Source organism: Procambarus clarkii, chromosome 56 (assembly GCF_040958095.1).
Source record: "Procambarus clarkii isolate CNS0578487 chromosome 56, FALCON_Pclarkii_2.0, whole genome shotgun sequence".
Taxonomy (NCBI): domain Eukaryota; kingdom Metazoa; phylum Arthropoda; class Malacostraca; order Decapoda; family Cambaridae; genus Procambarus; species Procambarus clarkii.
Window position 1 is genome coordinate 21,916,353 of NC_091205.1, and position 15,725 is coordinate 21,932,077.

Sequence of the window (15,725 nt, forward strand, 5' to 3'; positions counted from 1 at the left end):
ATGATTTGGCTCCAAATAAACTGTAGTATTTCTTTTCTATGTTTAGTGAGAGTTTGTTGGTAAACAGCCATGAGTGAATTTTTTTTAATTCATTATTTACAGTATTATTTAGAGTGTGTGTGGAGGTTTAAGAACGTTAGAGACATTTGGCAAACCATTGACGCATACAAGAAATAGGAGGGCTCCTAAGATGATGCACATTTTGGCACTCCTGTGGTTTTTTTTTTTTTTTTTTTTTTTGAAATATATACAAGAGATGTTACATTCTTGTACAGCCACTAGTACGCGTAGCGTTTCGGGCAGGTCCCTGGAATACGATCCCCTGCCGCGAAGAATCGTTTTTTCATCCAAGTACACATTTTACTGTTACGTTAAACAGAGGCTACAGTTAAGGAATTGCGCCCAGTAAATCCTCCCCGGCCAGGATACGAACCCATGACATAGCGCTCGCGGAACGCCAGGCGAGTGTCTTACCACTACACCACGGAGACTGTAAATGGTAGAGTGAGAGAGGCTATATCATTGATGGCTACACATTGGTGTCTGTTATTGAAATATGTTCGAATATAGTTCAGAGCGAGGCCTCGGATACAATAGTGATAAAGTTGTCACTATTGTAGGAGGTGCCGTCACTTTATTTGACCGCCCGGAGTTGACAGAACGCCTGACGACCTAACGTTGGGAGTCACCGAGGGTCGAGTCTTACTGCTGGTTTCCTGTGTGGGAAAAGAAGGTACCATACCTTGCGGACCCTATGTGGTCTACAAGGTACGGTAGTTTTCGGCCGTTAAGCGGCGTGTATAGCTGCAAGGCTCCAAGTTTTATCCTTCACGGGAACACCGAGGTGCATCCGGTACTCATGACGTCGTGGGCCCGGAATCAACACACAACCTTCATTAATGCGGTATAACTAACACAAACTGCACAACATATGTCTGTTTAGCCTCTTTATTCAAGGCAAAATAAACAAAAAGTGCATAAACGGTACTGTAGCACTCAATGTACAATTAGGAGACGCAAGAAGCGGAGCTCTTTGCGTCAAGAAGCAGAGCTCCTTGCGTCAATAAACAGACCTCCTTGGGTCAAGAAGCAGAACTTCTTGCGTCATTAAACAGAGCTCTATTATGAACATTGACACAAAATTCAGATGAGGTTCACGAAGCACAACGGAAGACCTGCACAAGTTATCATATTTAAACCATTCATGATATAAATATTAGAATGGTGTCAATAGAGTTAAAAATAATGAATTGGAAGCAGTGACAAAGTTAATACTGAATGGATGAACTTTATTGTTTAAGAGAGAAAACGAGAGCGTGTCCTGTCAGGTTATTTGATACATTTATATACATGTACACATCAGTGTAAGGAGGTGCACATAGCTACACTATGTATACACAGTCACGTCGGTGAATGGAGGTGCATACAGCTACACTATGTATACACAGTCACGTCGGTGAATGGAGGTGCATACAGCTACACTATGTATACACAGTCACGTCGGTGAATGGAGGTGCATACAGCTACACTATGTATACACAGTCACGTCGGTGAATGGAGGTGCATACAGCTACACTATGTATACACAGTCACATTACTAACAAAGTGTACACAACTACACTTCTGACGACTGAGTGTTGACATTATAAGACAGGCAGATGACTTAATGTGACGTGAAGAGACGAGACGTTGACGATGACGGGTGTGGGCGTGGCACTCAACACAGTGCCACCATGGAGGTGTGGGCGTGGCACTCAACACAGTGCCACCTTGGAGGTGTGGGCGTGGCACTCAACACAGTGCCACCTTGGAGGTGTGGGCGTGGCACTCAACACAGTGCCACCTTGGAGGTGTGGGCGTGGCACTCAACACAGTGCCACCTTGGAGGTGTGGGCGTGGCACTTAACACAGTGCCACCTTGGAGGTGTGGGCGTGGTACAGAGCCAAAGATGCCAGACCCGTCCACAGACCTGTCAGCATCACATCTCCCAAACTCCTGCAACAGAACTTCACTTTAAGAACAGCACATAATAACTTATATGCACATATAAACATAAGAGTTGTATCTATGAGTATAAACATCACATTAAATATTAGACGAGTACTATAAGTTATGCACAAACGTAAAACACGAGTCCAACTTACTTCTCTTCTTTATATTGCTTTGTCTCATCTTGTCTGAGGTGGAAGACCGCAGACTCCGGGGACCAAGAACCCTAAAACATTATAATAACTTTACACTCAAATATGTTTTAGTTTTGAACAAGCCATTAACGTGTTTGTCACATCTACCATCACCATTGTAAATTATGAACACTTACAATTATAATACAGGAAAGTTGCCAGGATAAAACCAATACTCACGTGCGAGTTTTTAAAGCTCATGTCTTCTACAGAGCGTCGAGAGTCATGTCCTTGATAGGAACGGATCATTACAGCCTCCAGCGACTCATCTGAGAGCTTCATACCAAGAGACAACACTCCAGGGACCTTCCTTTGTGTACTCTGAGCCACCGAGTTCCTCCTCCTGTCGGAGCGTATTTCTTCAGTATTCCTCGCGCTAAAATGTTTAGCCGGAGTGGCCCTGCTTGTGGTAATGTACCGGTCATCAGCGGCTGTCCTTGTCTCATGTCGCCTAGCGTCAGTGGCCCTCCTTGTAACAGGACGTGTGTCGGGGGTGGTCTTTGAATCAAGAGTGTTCTCTTCAGCAGCTTTCCTTGTGTCAAGACATACTCCTTCAGTGGCCCTCCTTGCGTCAAGACGAGAGTCACTGGTTCTCCTTGTGTCAAGACGAGCGTCACTGGCCCTCCTTGCGTCAAGACGAGCGTCACTGCTTCTCCTTGCGTCAAGACGAGCGTCACTGCTCCTCCTTGTGTCAAGACGAGCGTCACTGGCCCTCCTTGTGTCAAGACGAGAGTCACTGCTCCTCCTTGTGTCAAGACGAGCGTCACTGGCCCTCCTTGTGTCAAGACGAGCGTCACTGGCCCTCCTTGCGTCAAGACGAGAGTCACTGCTTCTCCTTGTGTCAAGACGAGCGTCACTGGCCCTCCTTGCGTCAAGACGAGCGTCACTGGTCCTCCTTGCATCAAGACGAGCGTCACTGGCCCTCCTTGCGTCAAGACGAGCGTCACTGGCCCTCCTTGCGTCAAGACGAGCGTCACTGGCCTTCCTTGTGTCAAGACGAGTGTCACTGGTCCTCCTTGCATCAAGACGAGCGTCACTGGCCCTCCTTGCGTCAAGACGAGCGTCACTGGCCTTCCTTGTGTCAAGACGAGTGTCACTGGCCCTCCTTGCGTCAAGATGAGCGTCACTGGTCCTCCTTGCATCAAAACGAGCGTCACTGGCCTTCCTTGTGTCAAGACGAGCGTCACTGGCCCTCCTTGCGTCAAGACGAGAGTCACTGCTCCTCCTTGCATCAAGACGAGCGTCACTGGCCATCCTTGCGTCAAGACGAGAGTCACTGCTCCTCCTTGCATCAAGACGAGCGTCACTGGCCATCCTTGCGTCAAGACGAGCGTCACTGGTCCTCCTTGCATCAAGACGAGCGTCACTGGCCCTCCTTGCGTCAAGACGAGCGTCACTGGTCCTCCTTGCATCAAGACGAGCGTCACTGGCCCTCCTTGCGTCAAGACGAGTGTCACTGGCCCTCCTTGTGTCAAGACGTGCGTCACTGGCCCTCCTTGTGTCAACACGAGCGTCATTGGCCCTCCTTGCGTCAACACGAGCGTCACTGGCCCTCCTTGCGTCAAGACGAGCGTCACTGGCCCTCCTTGTGTCAAGACTAGCGTCACTGGCCCTCCTCGCGTCAAGACGAGCGTCACTGGCCCTCCTTGTGTCAAGACGAGCGTCACTGGCCCTCCTTGCGTCAAGACGAGCGTCACTGCTCCTCCTTGCGTCAAGACGAGCGTCACTGCTCCTTCTTGCATCAAGACGAGCGTCACTGGCCCTCCTTGTGTCAAGACGAGCGTCACTGCTCCTCCTTGCGTCAAGACGAGCGTCACTGGCCCTCCTTGTGTCAAGACTAGCGTCACTGCTCCTTCTTGCATCAAGACGAGCGTCACTGGCCCTCCTTGTGTCAAGACGAGCGTCACTGCTCCTCCTTGCGTCAAGACGAGCGTCACTGGCCCTCTTTGTGTCAAAACGAGCGTCACTGGCCCTCCTTGTGTCAAGACGAGCGTCACTGCTCCTCCTTGCGTCAAGACGAGCGTCACTGGCCCTCTTTGTGTCAAGACGAGCGTCACTGCTCCTCCTTGCGTCAAGACGAGCGTCACTGGCCCTCCTTGTGTCAAGGCTGGAGCCACTGGCCCCCCTTGTGTCAAGACGGGCGTCACTGGCTTTCCTTGCGTTAAGACGAGCGTCACTGGCCCTCCTTGTGTCAAGACAAGCGTCACTGGCCCTCCTTGTGTCAAGACGAGCGTCACTGACTTTCCTTGCGGCAAGACGAGCGTCACTGGCCCTTTTTGTGTCAAGACGTGCGTCACTGGCTTTCCTTGCGTCAAGACGAGCGTCACTGGCCCTCCTTGTGTCAAGACGAGCGTCACTGGCCCTCCTTGTGTCAAGACGAGCGTCACTGGCCCTCCTTGTGTCAAGACGAGCGTCACTGACTTTCCTTGCGTCAAGACGTGCGTCACTGGCTTTCCTTGCGTCAAGACGAGCGTCACTGGCCCTCCTTGTGTCAAGACGAGCGTCACTGGCCCTCCTTGTGTCAAGACGAGCGTCACTGACTTTCCTTGCGTCAAGACGAGCGTCATTGGCCCTCCTTGTGTCAAGACGTGCGTCACTGGCTTTCCTTGTGTCAAGACGAGCGTCACTGGCCCTCCTAGTGTCAAGACGAGCGTTACTGGCCCTCCTTGTGTCAAGACGAGCGTTACTGGCCCTCCTAGTGTCAAGACGAGCGTCACTGACCCTCCTTGCGTCAAGACGAGCGTCACTGGCCCTCCTTGTGTCAAGACGAGCGTCACTGGCCCTCCTTGCGTCAAGACGAGCGTCACTGGCCCTCCTTGTGTCAAGACGAGCATCACTGGTCCTCCTTGCGTCAAGACTGGAGCCACTGGCCCTCCTTGTGTCAATACGAGCGTCACTTGCCCTCCTTGTATCAAGACTGGAGTCACTGACCCTCCTTGTGTCAAGACGAGCGTCACTGACCCTCCTTGTGTCAAGACTGGAGTCACTGACCCTCCTTGTGTCAAGACTGGAGCCACTGACCCTCCTTGTGTCAAGACGAGCGTCACTGACCCTCCTTGTGTCAAGACTGGAGTCACTGACCCTCCTTGTGTCAAGACGAGCGTCACTGACCCTCCTTGTGTCAAGACTGGAGTCACTGACCCTCCTTGTGTCAAGACGAGCGTCACTGACCCTCTTTGTGTCAAGACGAGCGTCACTGGCCCGCCTTGTGTCAGGTAGCATAGCTTCAGTGGACCTCTTCCTGTGAAGATAATTTGCTTCAGGAGTCCTCGTGTCCAGGCGTGTACTGTCTTGTCGGGTATCTAGTCGTTCCTTCCTGGCTTTATGGGAAAAGTATTGTCTTTCATCTGATCGGGTATTAGTGCCCCGACTGTCTGCTAGTTGGACGTTAACTCGACGACTCTCGACAACTTTGGCGTCAACTCGACGACCTTCAACTAGTCGGGCGTCTCCTCGACGATGTTTAACAAGTCTGGAATCAAGTCGTCGATGCTCAGCTAGTCTGGCGTCAACTCGTCGACCTTCATCTAGTCTGGCGTCAACTCTACGACCCTCAACTAGTCTGGCGTCAACTCTTCGACCCTCAACTAGTCTGGCGTCAACTCTACGACCCTCAGCTAGTCGGGCATCATGTCTTCGACTTTCAGTATGACGAGACTCGACTTGCTGTCCACCTTCAGTTCGTCGTTGCTTAACAAGTCGATGACCAAGCCATGGAGCTTGAGGACGAGTGTCAACATGGTCCCCACTAAGGCCTTCAGACAGGTCTTCCGACTTCCTTGTGTGCTGGAGGCGTCCAGGGCTCAAGTCCCGAAGAGTTTGGCCGCCATCAGAGTTGAGGAAAACTCGGCCATCTTGGTCCTCGTGGGTTAGAGAGACGACGCCAGACAGCCTGCGAGAAACACGGGCCACGAAGGCGTTAAGAACAGTGTATAATGGTGGAGCATCTGGGCTCCAAGGTGATATTTATATTATTAGTTTTGTTAGCAAGGGCGGAGTGCTCTTAGGGAGAGTCATGACACTTAAGGTGAATACTGGAGTAGACGATAAGTGTAGAGATGATGAGAGTACTCACAGTGTGGGGTGTAGAGGGGGAGAGTACTCACAGTGTGGGGTGTAGAGGGAGAGAGTACTCACAGTGTGGGGTGTAGAGGGGGGAGAGTACTCACAGTGTGGGGTGTAGAGGGGGGAGAGTACTCACAGTGTGGGGTGTAGAGGGGGAGAGTACTCACAGTGTGGGGTGTAGAGGGAGAGAGTACTCACAGTGTGGGGTGTAGAGGGGGAGAGTACTCACAGTGTGGGGTGTAGAGGGGGAGAGTACTCACAGTGTGGGGTGTAGAGGGGGAGAGTACTCACAGTGTGGGGTGTAGAGGGGGGAGAGTACTCACAGTGTGGGGTGTAGAGGGGGAGAGTACTCACAGTGTGGGGTGTAGAGGGGGAGAGTACTCACAGTGTGGGGTGTAGAGGGGGAGAGTACTCACAGTGTGGGGTGTAGAGGGGGAGAGTACTCACAGTGTGGGGTGTAGAGGGGGAGAGTACTCACAGTGTGGGGTGTAGAGGGAGAGAGTACTCACAGTGTGGGGTGTAGAGGGGGGAGAGTACTCACAGTGTGGGGTGTAGAGGGAGGACCTGGTGGCCAGGAAGGTCATGTCTGAGGCCACAAGAAAGCTGGACCAAAGAGACGCCGCTGACGACCACCAGTAGCAGGGCTGCCCCACCCACACGCTCCCTTACCATCACCAGTGGCACCTGTAACAACCACAACACTACAACAATGCACACATTACAGCCATGCAATATTGCAACCATGCACACATTACAACCATGTACTCATTGCAACCAAGCCATATTGTAACCATGCACATATTTCTGCTAAACTCAGAAGTTAACTTCAGAAATATTGGGAGAACGGATACTACGGCAATTATCACAGTCAAAGTTAATTCATAGCGTCTTAACACTCGCTCGTGACCCCAGACTAAACAAGGTTGACCTCGACCACTTACTAACATCTTACAGGAACACTACAGACGCGAGAACCTTCTCAATTCCTCTTAACTGTTTCTTTCTCCAGCAGCCAGAGGCTTTCCTTATGTATAAGGCACCAGTACTCACTCCACTCTCTCCCTAAACTGAAACTCAATTCATTGAATAACTAACTGGGTAAAAAATAAAATACAATAATGTTGTATGAAACTTGAGGCAAATGTTGCCAAGGTCAGAATACATCGTGGAAGTGTTGAAGTTGTCTGACCATAACACTCTTCCTCCTCCTGCCTCTCACTGGACACATCCTTCCAGGTCTTCACTTTCCGTGACCTTATTCCCGTCCAGCTCCTTGTCTTGGTAACTAAGTAGTCGGCCACATTAACAAGAGCTGCTCGTTGTCTGACGCCCCGAGCACATCCGGAGAGCCATGATTGGACCGTTAGTTATGATAGAGGTTCCAAGCACTTATCAAACAACTGCAGAACCTCTTTCAACAGGGCAGAATTAATACACTCATACTGTAAGGCCTTTCCACACAGAGCAGACAGACACACACACACACATCTCCCAGACGCTAACACAACAACAACTTCTCAATGAAATGCCAATAACCGTAAAAATGCCTCCTTTACCTCGAAACAATTAATCAAATTCAAGCCAGAGAACAGTGTCTTGGACGTACCTTAATTTTGGCGATGAAGAGTTACGACCCAAATTGTCAGCAACTGAGAGTTTCCAGGAAGGATCTGCCAGAATTCCCGCCGGCAGGTCCTTATATACCCTCCAGGAGCCCTCGGCCGGAGGCGGGTGGCCAATAGCAAGCCTCCAAGCCCTTGACGTCACTCCTATAGATTTTAAGCTTTTTTTTAAACTTCATGATAAGTATTTTGTTTGGTTGTAATTTACTCGTTCTCGATACTTATTGATTTGGTTCTTGCTGCCAGTGACGGCTGGTTTATTGTGCACCCCATACTCCTCCTGTGAGGGGTAGTTTATTGTGCACCCCATACTCATCCTGTGAGGGATAGTTTATTGTGCACCCCATACTCATCCTGTGAGGGATAGTTTATTGTGCACCCCATACTCATCCTGTGAGAGGAAGTCTCTCCGTCTCTGTCCAAAATTGTTCTTTTGAAGGCGACGCCTCCATACTGTGATTCAGTAGCCCAGCTGGGTGTATACCATACACTTGAGTGTATATCATACACTTGAGTGTATACCATACACTTGAGTGTATACCATACACTTAGGTGTATACCATACACTTGCGTGTATACCATACACTTAGGTGTATACCATACACTTGGGTGTACACCATACACTTGGGTGTATAAGATACACTTATACAGTTGGAGAGCCACTTTATTTGCCTACAAGTCGAAGGTTCTTCCCATTATTCCTAAAGTTTGGTTGAATATTTTTACTGCAGCTCCGACTGTGTGTGTATATATTTATGCTTGTAGGTTAGATTAGCATTTTAAAATAACTACAAACACCTTTTGTGGTTGATTGTTCAATAAATCACTGAATTATATGTTTAACAGATCTCTAATCCTGTTCATGGAGGACAGAAGAAAATGTATATATGCTGGTTAGCATTGTAAATGTGTGGCCACGTTTGTGGTAAGAAAAAAATTGTCATTGTCATTGATAACATACATACATTTTAGGATAAGTCATATACAACTTTTATAAAGCTATATTTCTTAATAACTATGATTTAATCAGGGCTGCATTCGGCTCCTTCCCAATCTAAATTACAAGAAAATTATACAGCAATATAATAAATATACGTCTTTAAAGAAAATATTGTATTAAGTCCCATGGAATAAGACTTAGAAACCATTATTACAAGAAGAGACTGTACAGTTAAGTTAGTTCTCTCACACGGCACAACTCCCATGACTGTCAAACGAAATCATTACTTAACGTTAAAACGTAAAATGAAATCTTACCAGAATATATAATAATTGCTCAAATATAAACAATAAAGTTGCAAGGACTTTATTTTATCAGTAACCAATGGCTATAATACTGAGGGTAAAGCTCTATTAGTAAAGGCCCCTAACTCTACTTGACTCTACCTGACTCTTACCTCCACATTGCATAGCGTGAAGGCTTGTGGTGCGTTAGCTTCGGGAGTATATATGACGAAGCTCATACGTCGTTGTGGTGGTGTACTTTAATTAACAACTGTGTAACCAGCTTCACAATATTGTCACCTTCTTAGCTAAACGAACATTAGGGGTTCAAGTCCGGAACCCATTGTGTGCCTCTGTATATGAGATGAATTACGATATCAGAGGTGTGATCAGAGGCGAGATTGGGGCGGGGCGATGAGACGGTGTCAACATGCTAGCAGCGTTCCCCAGGAGGATCTCAGATGTTGACAGGGGGGAACACACATTCACTACGGTGAGCCCGTAGTGGACTTACCTGGCACAGGAGCGGGGCTGTAACTATTAGGTTCTGTTAGCGATTATTTGTATTTGAAGTACGTGGGTGAAGCATTTATAGCAACCCGTCCTCGACTCAAGTTCATTACATACAGCGGTCGACCCCCCCCCCCCTCCCACAGACGCATTCATAAATTTTTACATGCTGTTCATTCAAAACGGGAATGTTCTCAAATATAAATTAATATTATAATATATTAGCATATTGTACCTATATAGTCATAGGTTAGGTTAGGTGTTTAGGTTCTGTTGGGGATTATTTGTATTTGTAGTACGTGGGTGAAGCATTTACGGCGTTGTGGTTTGAACAAAATTTGTCAGTGAAGCACTTGTTCCGGAAGTGTTCGGACGGCATGAGTTGTGAATCGTGTGTAAACAGTTTTTCATCCATAAACAGGGGTTTGGCGGGTGCATTATTGCCAACGTTTACCAGTGTTTTATTATGTTGACAAGTAATAAAAAAAAACACTGGTAAACGTTGACAATAAAACACTGACAAATAAGTTTTTTTTTTTTACATTTAACAGACATCATTATTTATTATTTCTTTTAGTTGTTCTTAACTTTCATGACAAACGTGTTTATTTTTTGTCTCTAATATTTGCCTCTCAAGCTGTACATATGTGAGTTACGTGGTGGAGAAAAGAGACGAAGGGGAACCACGACAATGAAATACAGAATACCAATAAAAAAGAAGAGATTATGGAGTGTGTCTCTTTCCCAGAAGTGAAGAATTGGGGGACATGGCTGATAAAGAAAGGAACAAGAGCAACAAGGAGCTCAGCTGGTGTATTACGAGGGGGGGGGAGAGAGAGTTGGAACGCGTTCCAATTGTTCCTGTGATGACCAGGCGTTCTTTCCCCGCTCACTTGTAAACTGTTAGGATTGGGTAGTAATGGCGGCAGCCTCACCACAGCTGGGCCGCTCCCTGGTGACCCCCTGTCTTCATAGTTTGTCCCTCAGCACCCTTGTTTAGCCTGTCACTCCGCGCCCCCCCCCCCTGTCCAGACTGTCACCGGCACTACTGTCCAGCCTGTCACTCGGTATCATTGTCCAGACTGTCACCCGGCACCTCCTGTCTAACCTATCACCCGGTAACTCTGTCCCCCCCAGCACTTTTGTAAAGCCTGTGACTTGACACTCCCTGCCTAGCCTGTTCCCAGTATCCCTACCTAGCCTGTCATCCAACGTCCATGGCAAGCCTGTCCCTAGAGGTCAAATGCAGCCCGTCACTCGATACCCCTGTTCAGTCTGTTCCCCACCACCTCTGTCCAGCCTGTCATCCAGCACCGCCGTCGAACCTGTCACCCAATACCCCCGTCGAACCTGTCACCCAGCAGCACTACCTGGCCTGCACCTCAGCACCAGTGCTCACTAAGCAGCCCTGAATGTTAGCCCAGACTGTGAGAGCCTGCACCACCGCGAGCTCCATGGTGGTCCGGGACCCCGCCTTCAATCCCCTCGTATATTTGCCAGCTGCAAATTAATTTTTCTCTTCAATACTTTCGCTCTTCGGATCACAATTCTGAGTGAGAACACGAAGCCTCATGAAACGTCCGCTCAACGAGCAGCATCGGAACTTCTTAGGCCTAGCTTTAAGCGCCATTACGATCTAAATAGCAGAGGATAACACCGTATGTGGCTCCTGGTATGGAGGAGTGTTACATGGGTCGGGCCGTAGAATAGGCGCTGGGCGGGAGCCGAGGGACACCGCTATGATATGTATTGTTGGTGCGGAGTTTTCCAGGGAGTGACCAGGCTGCCTCGGGCTGCTGGTTCCCCAGCGATAAGCCGCCGTCTTGCACTCCAATTTTTCTCCTGCTTCTATCTTCTTGTGCCAGGCATTGCGGGGTGGGGGTGTGTGGGGTGGGGGGAGGTCAGTGTGGCGCCGCGCCTCAGGGGTTTATTAAACGAATACAAGAAAAGTTTCAATTGTAACAAAATAACGAAACTGGACAAAATTTCACTATAAATATAAAGTCATATTTTGTGAAAAATAACTCGTTATGGTGTTAAGTTTTCACATGTTGTGATACAAGACAAATTGAACATGGGAGAAGAATCATAAGAGAGAATGCATAACCCAGGTTAGGTTAGGTTAGGTATACTCCCAGAAGTATACATAACGGTGATGTATAACCCAAACAGCTCCTGGAAGCACAGTAACAGAAGACGTATAACCCAAGGTTATACCTCCTAGGAGTATAGCCTTGGGGTATCAAGGGAAGTATAACCCTCAGAGAGCTCCTACAGTATACAGAACAGATGATATATACTGCTGATATGTTGATGTGATTATCATAATATAAAGATGTTAAGGCAGGTTGGTTTAGATCATTTATTATGCACCCCATACCCATCTTGAGGGCGGTAGTGGAAAGGGTTACAGAGGCACATAATGGGCTCAGGGACTGAACCCCACAATTTATTTAGCTTAGCAAGTTACAATCTTGATGAGCTGGTTACAAAATTCAATAGACATCGTCACATTAGGAAAGCCTTTTAATGTATTAAATAGGATAAGGACACATTATAAGAATGTAACTTAATTCGAGTTGCTCACGTGGCCCCAAAAAATTAGGTGATTTGATAATATAACTATGCCCAAGATTACCATCATAATGCCGTCGGGATGATGGGCAAATAGCCTCGGCTACCATCATCTTTTGTACGGTCGTGATGGTCGAGTAGTTAAGGTCTCCTGTTCACCAGTTGCATAGTGCTCCTGGCAGCATGGGTTCGAGTCACTTATGGGGTATGAGTTTTCAGTTGCATATATGCCTGGGGACCATTCAGGCTTCTTCGCATATATATATATATATATATATATATATATATATATATATATATATATATATATATATATATATATATATATATATATGACAATGTCAGACCACGGAGGAAAAATGAAACAGGAATTTCCTTAAGTACTTTCCTATATTAAATACATCTTCAGAAGATGTATTTAATATACGAAAGTACTTAAGGAAATTCCTGTTTCATTTTTCCTCCGTGGTCTGACATTGTCACATTCTTAATCACGTGTTTATTTTCGTGATATACACACACACACACACACACACATATATATATATATATATATATATATATATATATATATATATATATATATATATATATATATATATATATATATATATATATATATATATATTATTAAATATGACCGAAAAAGTAAGATTAATAATTCTAACACGAATTTTCTCAATCTTTCGTACATTACGCTTCACTGTTGGAGGTAAATCAAAAATCACTTCTCCAAAATTCATTTTTATTTCTAGTCTGACGCGACACAGGCGCGTCAGACTAGAAATAAAAATGAATTTTGGAGACACAGAAATCAACACAGAAATCATCGATAGATACAGCGATAGCAGGCGGCTTGACGTTTGCGAGGCACTACACATCAAGAAGTCAACACCAGCAATCAACAGCCAATTATTGCACAACTATATTCTACCCACCTCAAGACTCCGCTCCAATATAGAAGCATCAAGAAATATGGACCAATAGGCTTTCTACAAACACTTCTATTCAATACCCATTGTTTTCTGTTCTGTCTTGTGTTGATACTTTTAATACCCTATTAATATCCCCTGTTCTGTCTTGTGTTAATGCCACATCATCCTTCCCACCTCACTCAAATGTAGATATAATATCAGAGAGACGTAAGTTCTAATCAGTTGTGTATTTGTGAAGTCTTTGAAAATGTAATAAGTTTTACGAAACGCGCCCGTGTCGCGTCAGACTAGAAATAAAAATGAATTTTGGAGAAGTGATTTTTGATTTACCTCCAACAGTGAAGCGTAATGTACGAAAGATTGAGAAAATTCGTGTTAGAATTATTAATCTTACTTTTTCGGTCATATTTAATAATATATGTCTACAGGAAAGACTGCTACCAAAATATACTAATATTAAAGTGCACGACCCAGCAGCAAGGAATCAAGCCTTCACGATAAAATATCGCCAGGATCTGATTCGTGATCAGATATACAAGGCAGAGAATGAAATCAAAGACAACAAAACGCAACTACTTCATGCTACAAACGAGTGGAGAAATAGCAACATCGACCATAGTATCCGTACCCGCATTGAACAACACCTCGACATCCTCACAGACCAACATCACCTCAGCACTGAAACAAGGATTATCAAGAAACTAACAACATTATATGGAGGACCTATGGCAATTCCACGACCAAGAGATGGCTTCCTGAACCTTGCAGGAATTAACCTCACTGAGGACCAAGTCACTCTCCTAAATCTGGGCATAAACTGTCATGTTATGTCCAGACCGAGTGAAATGGCCCGGAAAGTAGAGTTGGAAATTCTGTTGGACGACATATTCGACCTCGAGACACAAAAGAAGGTCACTACCAAAGATACCTTACAAACAGAACTTATTGCAGAAGGAGGAAAGAATCGAGGCAACTACAGAAGCACCATACTGTCCCCCGAGCTTAAAGCGGCAGCTAAAAGCCTTCGTGAGAACAAGGAGATAGTTGTCAGGAGAGGTGACAAGTCGCCAATATATGTCGTTCTTAAAAAAGACGAATATCTGGCGAAAATGAACATCATACTCTCTGACCAAACTAAGTTCCAAAGGGTAACGAAGGACACTACAGCCGAATTAAAAGCAAAGGTCAACAAACTGATCGAAACTGTGAACGCCAAGAAATCCGGACTCCACCTGCCAAAGATCATTGGGGAATATAAACCTGGATATGCGTATGGAAATGTCAAGACGCACAAGCCTGGAAACCCACTTCGGCCAATCATTAGCCAGATACCCACACCCACGTACAGACTGGCGAAGCGACTCAACGGCCTGCTGACTCCTTATGTTCCTTGCGCCTTCAGCCTGAAGTCTCCAAAGGAATTTGTGGACTTACTGCGGGGCACACGGGCCACAGGGATAAGAGCCTCGTTGGACGTAGAATCGCTGTTTACCAACGTACCTGTGGACGAGACAATCGGAATGATAGCCGACAGAGTGTATCGTGATCCAGCCTGTACTCCTCTTGACATGCCAGAAAGTATTCTGAGGAAACTACTCCAAGCTTGTACTAAAGAGGCACCCTTCTTGAGCCCGGATGGGCACATGTATAAGCAAGTAGATGGGGTCGCCATGGGTTCTCCCCTAGGTGTCCTGTTTGCAAACTTCTACATGGGTACCATCGAGCAAAAAGTCTTAGTCGACATGAACTTGAAACCGGCCATATACTGCAGGTATGTTGACGACATTTTTACACAGGTACCTGATGTCAGACATCTGCAGGAGCTGAAGGAGGCATTTGAGCAGAGTTCCGTGCTGCGTTTCACTTACGAGACGGAAAAGGATGGGAAGCTGCCTTTTCTAGATGTAACAGTCATGGAAAAGGGCGGAGGTTTCCACACTGCAGTCTACACTAAGGAAACAAACATAGGAATGTGCCTAAATGCCAACAGCGACTGCCCCGACAGGTACAAGAGGAGTGTTGTTAACGCATACGTCGACCGTGCTCTCAGCCACAGCTCAGAATGGAAGCAAGTCGACGAAGAACTCTGTAGGGTAAGGCAGGTTCTAGTCAATAACGGCTTCTCCAATGGTTTCATCGAAGACATCATAAGAAGGAAAGTGAAAAGCCATGCAACCTCTGAAGAGACAACTAACACAACACCTATACCCCCTATTAGACTATTTTACTGGAACTTCTTTTCCACAGCTCATAAAACGGAGGAAAGGGTCCTGAAAGATATTGTTAATAGAAACGTTATCCCTACAGACAAAAATCAGAGGATACAACTGACGATTTACTATAAAACCAGAAAAACGGCCAGCCTACTCATGAGAAACTCTCCAGACACAAAACAGAACGCTTTAAAAGAGACTAACGTCGTCTATGCCTTCAAATGCCCACTTGGGGACTGTAAGCTCCAAAAAACCCAGTATATAGGCAAGACAACAACATCTCTTTCTAGGCGTTTAACGATGCATAAGCAACAGGGCTCCATTAAGGAACATATAATCTCTTCCCATAACCAAACCATCGCCAGAGAAATCCTAGTAAACAACACAGAAATCATCGA

At 46.4% G+C, this 15,725-nt stretch overlaps 1 protein-coding gene across 4 annotated transcripts in view; it reads right to left on the reverse strand.

The window, feature by feature from the left end:
- Nucleotides 1–936: 936 nt before the first annotated feature.
- LOC123770716 (TRIO and F-actin-binding protein) overlaps nt 937–15,725 on the reverse strand; it is an 86,600-nt gene continuing 71,811 nt past the window's right edge. For 3 of the 4 annotated variants that reach the window (XM_069305859.1, XM_069305861.1, XM_069305860.1), the window contains exons 3-6: nt 6,791–6,933; nt 2,365–6,076; nt 2,146–2,216; nt 937–1,996 (exon numbers count right to left, since the gene is read on the reverse strand). In XM_069305859.1, the coding sequence (XP_069161960.1) occupies nt 1,903–1,996; nt 2,146–2,216; nt 2,365–6,076; nt 6,791–6,921 (4,008 nt within the window). In that variant the 5' untranslated portion in view covers nt 6,922–6,933 and the 3' untranslated portion in view covers nt 937–1,902. Of the gene's footprint in view, nt 1,997–2,145; nt 2,217–2,364; nt 6,077–6,790; nt 6,934–7,855; nt 7,981–15,725 lie in introns of those variants that run through there. The other variant, XM_069305858.1, reaches the window with a different exon arrangement.